At 41.7% G+C, this 5,066-nt stretch overlaps 1 protein-coding gene across 1 annotated transcript; it reads left to right on the top strand.

Annotated features, from left to right (window-relative positions):
* Positions 1-775: 775 nt before the first annotated feature.
* On the top strand, positions 776-3,182 carry hmgb2b (high mobility group box 2b). The gene is made up of 5 exons (XM_062516409.1): positions 776-903; positions 1,750-1,909; positions 2,008-2,159; positions 2,384-2,558; positions 2,682-3,182. The coding sequence occupies exons 2-5, from the start codon at positions 1,760-1,762 to the stop codon at positions 2,856-2,858; spliced, it is 654 nt and encodes a 217-aa protein (XP_062372393.1). The 5' UTR covers positions 776-903; positions 1,750-1,759; the 3' UTR covers positions 2,859-3,182.
* The last annotated feature ends 1,884 nt before the right edge of the window (positions 3,183-5,066 follow it).

The following is a 5,066-nucleotide window of genomic DNA, read 5'->3' as shown; positions in this document are numbered from 1 at the left end:
CATAACATCCGTTCACGTGACTTCTAGTCTTCCGACCCAGTTGATACCACTAATGATTGTAAATGTGTTATGAACGTGGTCCTACTACACTAATCATTTTGTGCCCTGTGCTGCTCAGCCTATATTGAATTTTGATATGAATTGTATTATCTATTTAATATGGATGATAATAACGTAAAGGGTTTTCCTTTGTTCCCCTTTGGTAAACGAGCATCGTTTTGCAATGATACAGTTCACCTCACCAAAACCATTCTAATAACAATTAATACATACAACAACTTCAGCGAGTGTGTTGTGTAAGCATTATCTTAAGTAGTGCAAAGACGAGCAGCCTATTTCTAATTCATCCCGGATAGTGGGAATTCTCATAGAGACAACCTGTCTTAGAATTAACGTTGGCGTTTCTTTCTCAAGCATGCATAATGAGGGGCATCCTTTGTTTAATAGTGGCCATGATGTCAATGGTGAAGGCAGTTCATGTCTAGATTTGAATCGTGCATTCAAGGTTATTTTCGATACGGTCTGTCTGGGGAAACTGTCAAATAACATTCAGATGCCATTGAGAGTTTTCAATGATGTGTGTAGGGCAGTCTATTTAGGTTGAAGCCCATTGGAATATAACCATTTTCACCGTGGGTAGCTTCAGAATCATTACACAAAGAACGACAGCATTGCCTGTATGTGGTGACCAATCAAGCCCTTGTGTTCAGAGCCGACGGCTGACGATTGGGATTTGAATCAATACAGACTGGTAAGGTAGCCAACCAGTGTGAGCGGCGGGCAGGGTTTGCGAGGCGTGTGCTAAAGGCGGGTCCGCGGCGCGCGCCTGACAACATAAACAGTACGTGAAGTAGAGGAGAAGGAACGAGTTGAAGTCTATTAACGTTACGTTGGCCTGGAAAGGTAGGTTCGTCGCTAACATGCACAAAACAACATATTTTGGGAATAATGTTATATGCAATTGCTTTACTTAAATCAGGTAACTTTTAATGAGGTGAATTTAACTATAGTGTAGTTAGCTCATCTTGACGTTAACATTACGTTAGATTACCATTGTGTCAAGGCGTAAGCTACAAATATAGCTGCGTTGGCGACCATTGGTCCTTGGAAAGTTAGACTTCGACAGATAGTTAAATCATTATTTGTCTTTTGGATAATTTTAGTCCTTCCATGGGCAACGCGACATCACGAATGCTATCTAAATCGAACTAGATGTTGCAGGAGCTAAATTCGGTAGTTAACATTGCTCATATGTGGGGACAGAGGAGGCTAGCTAACGTTAGCTGCTCTGCTAGGGCGCTAGCTGGCTCGTTCTGTGGAATGGGGCTAGGTTGGGATTAGGCGGGAAAGAAAATGGAGGGACCATTGTTCTTCAAGTAGAAGCTAGCTACAGTGAAGGCAGCTAGCATTCAGCTAAGGTAACTTGCTAACGTGAAGTGTAATTGCGTCACTTGGATTAGCGAATCCGTTGTTTTGATACATCATTAGCAATATATTTCAAATAATCACCATATATTTATTTCGATGATGACCGAATACATTGAACATCTGTTTAGTTGCCATTTTCCGTATGTTTGCTTGCATTAGCTCACAGAGCTAACGGCAATCCATGTAGTTTCGTGAGTTCAACTGAGGTGACATTAGTAGGCTGAGTCTCACACATGCATCCTATAAAATCGTTAAACGCAAATCCCTGTGCTTCAAACTATGATGTTTAGTATAGTGATATTTCGCTTTCTTCTACATCAGATTTCCAGCCATGGTGAAAGGAGACGTGAATAAGCCCAAGGGCAAGACGTCTGCGTACGCTTACTTCGTGCAGACTTGCAGGGACGAACATAAGCGAAAAACTCCTGATGTTCCCGTCAACTTCGCCGCGTTCTCCAAGAAATGCTCCGAACGGTGGAGGGTAAGTCGTAGCTGCTACCCGGAATTGGATTTTGTCTTGCATGTTGATTGTTCGTATCTTAGATTTTTAATTATAATATATGTATTTTTCTCCCTAAGTCATTAACGGCCCCTGACAAGATCAGGTTTGAGGACATGGCGAAGGCAGACAAGGTTCGTTACGACCGGGAGATGACGACCTATGTTCCCCCAAAAGGAATGGGTAAAAGGGGCAAGAAGAAGAAGGACCCTAATGCACCTAAACGTCCCCCGTAAGCCTTTCCACTTTTTGTACTTATTTGCTAAAGAAATGTGGTCACTCAAGTGTATGAATTAGTTCGAAATGGCCACATTGAGATTACTGAAGCTGTGGGTGTGTGTGGTATGTAGCTATGGTTCCATGGTTAAAATTAATTTTTCTTTTAAGGTATTTTATGAGTGAATCATAATTATCATGTGAAGTAACTAACCCCTAGATTTTGTGGGTCCACCACAGCTCTGCATTCTTCATCTTCTGCTCAGACCACCGTGGTAATATCAAGGGCGAGAATCCAAGTCTGACCATTGGTGAGATTGCCAAGAGACTGGGTGAGCTGTGGTCCAAGCAGAGTGCCAAGGACCGTATTCCATATGACCAGAAGGCTGCCAAGCTGAAGGAGAAGTACGAGAAGGTGAGTCGGCTTGCTTCATTAGTGATGTATATTAAATAAAGTCGTTTTTTTCCACATGTACATTTTTTTCTGGCCAAGTATGTTGATATTGTATTGTAACCAGGTTGTCTATCTAACACGCAGGAAATTGCAGCATACCGTGCTAAGACAGGCATGGGTGGTGGAGCCAAGAGGGGTCCTGGCCGACCACAACCAGCTGCTATGGCTGGCAGACAGGCAGAGCCTCAGGATGATGATGACGAGGACGAAGATGACGAGGAAGACGACGAGGATGATGATGATGATGAGGATGACGAGTAGAGAGCTCTAGTGTGTGTCTGTGGACCTGCGCGCATTTGCCCGTCAATGATTCTATGCGCCCTGAAACAGACGACCTCAGGCTAGGGATGTTTGTGTGTGCGCGTGTGAGTGACAAAAAGCCCTGTACTGAGGTGTTGGTGTTGAGTGTTCGTGTGTGTGTAGCCAGTTTCAGCAATAACACCGGCGGGATGTGGAGGAATCTCCCTCTCAATACTTTCCCTTTTTTTTTCCTCCAGTTTTTATTTTTTTACCTGGAATTATTTGTAACAAACATGTAGTATGCAATTTTTTTTATAATAAAAATGGTTTTAATTACTTTATAAACTGCCTGAGAATGAATTATTCCTTGTATTCCTGAACTTTCTTTCTCTTCATTTACTGGGAGCCAATTGTTTGAGTATTGAATGCAAAACAAATGCTCTGTCAATGTACTATCGGGTATTTCAGGCAGAAAAATAATCTATACAGGGTTCCCATGGATAATGGGAATTTCTGGAATATCGTGGCATTTTTTTCAAAAGCCTATTCCAGACATGGAAAGTTGGGATTTTGAGCCCTGTCCACATTTGATTTTTTTTTAGCAGATTTATTTTATATGCAGCACCTTGAGTTAATTTTCATGATTCCTGTAATACTTGTTTTTTAACTGGAAATAATAACCATAAATAGGACATTTGACTTGGAATGGAAACACTAAGTGTTGCATTTCAGCTTACAAAATAATTGCTTGCAAAAGCAAATTATCTTAAATCTTCACATCTGCCCTGAGTCAAAACCCATCATCTTTGCCTTAGTCAAGTACACTGCTCAAAAAAATAAAATAAAGGAATACTTTGAAAACACATGAGATACATCATGCTGGATAGCTATGCTGTTATGGACTGGTTAATGTGTTATGAAATTAAAGGAGGGTCCTACTATGGTTAAGAATCACTACTCGAGGCCATCGGGCCCTCAGGTCATCCACATGGAGTCTGTTTCTGACAGTGTGACCAGAGACATTCACACCAGTGACCTGCTGGAGGTCATTCTGTAGGGCTCTAGCAGGGCTCCTACTGTTCCTCCTTGCATAAAAGGAGCAGATACTGGTCCTACTGGGTTAAGGACCTACAACCCTGCCCTGCTCTCCTGTAATATCTTTCATGCTATTGAGACTGCTGGGAGACACAGCAATCTTCCTGGCAATGGTACAGTACATATTGGTGTGCCATTCTGGAGGAGTTTGACTACCTGTGCAACCTCTGTCGGCTCCGGATACTGACTTATGCTACAGTAGTAACACTGACCCTATCCAAATGCAAAACTAGGGAAAAATCAGCCAAGATGGAAAAAGTACCAGTTGTCACCATCTGTAAAACCATTCCTGTTTTGGGGGTCATCTCATAGTCGGGCCTCTAGTACACCTGTAGTACATTTCGTTGACATCAAAGCAGGTGAACCTGATTCACAACCACCTCTGTTGCATAACTGGCCAGATCAATATCCCACAAGTGTGACTGATTTGATGCTATACTCCTATGAACAAGTGTTCCCTTAAGTTTTTTGAGCACAGTATCACTGTGACTACACCTACTTTAGCTTTTTTCCCCCCCAAGACGTTAACCATGAGAGTTTGAAGTCTGTAAAGAAAAAAAGAAAACATGTGCTTGTGCTACTTGGTTGCCTAAAGTTAATGTTATTCATGTAAACAATGAAAGTAATTATCCTATTTTGAGGCATTTTTGGTCCAAATTTTCAACTATACATCATTCCGAGATATATTTGTATCAGAAGATGTAGGCTTAACCCTGCACGGTACATTGGGTGCCTCTCAACATCTTTCCTCGATGCTCAGTCCTCCAGGCTCGTTCCCACTGATCTATAAATAACACTGAATAGACTATCCCATTGATGCCGCCCCATCATTCTTTATGTAGATCAGTGAGGACGAGGACCGAGAAAGGAAGGGAGGATGTATAAAAGACGAATGAGAGGCACCCATGGTGTCTAATAGGAGCGTCCTCATCTGATATGGCTCAGGGTTGCCCCCTTGTGGAGAACGCAGAATGATAATGAAATTAAAAATGGACTTTGCATTAATTGTCTAACCATTTAACCATCGCATAACCATTTCAAGCACTAATGAATCTTATTCATCACACTTATTTCTGAAATGGAAATAAATAAATGAAAAGTTTGTAGTGGAATAATGGAGTTCAAATGTCTGTT

The sequence above is a fragment of the Sardina pilchardus genome, chromosome 16 (genome assembly GCF_963854185.1).
Source record: "Sardina pilchardus chromosome 16, fSarPil1.1, whole genome shotgun sequence".
Classification (NCBI taxonomy): Eukaryota; Metazoa; Chordata; class Actinopteri; order Clupeiformes; family Clupeidae; genus Sardina; species Sardina pilchardus.
This window is presented reverse-complemented; position numbering and strand designations above follow the sequence as displayed.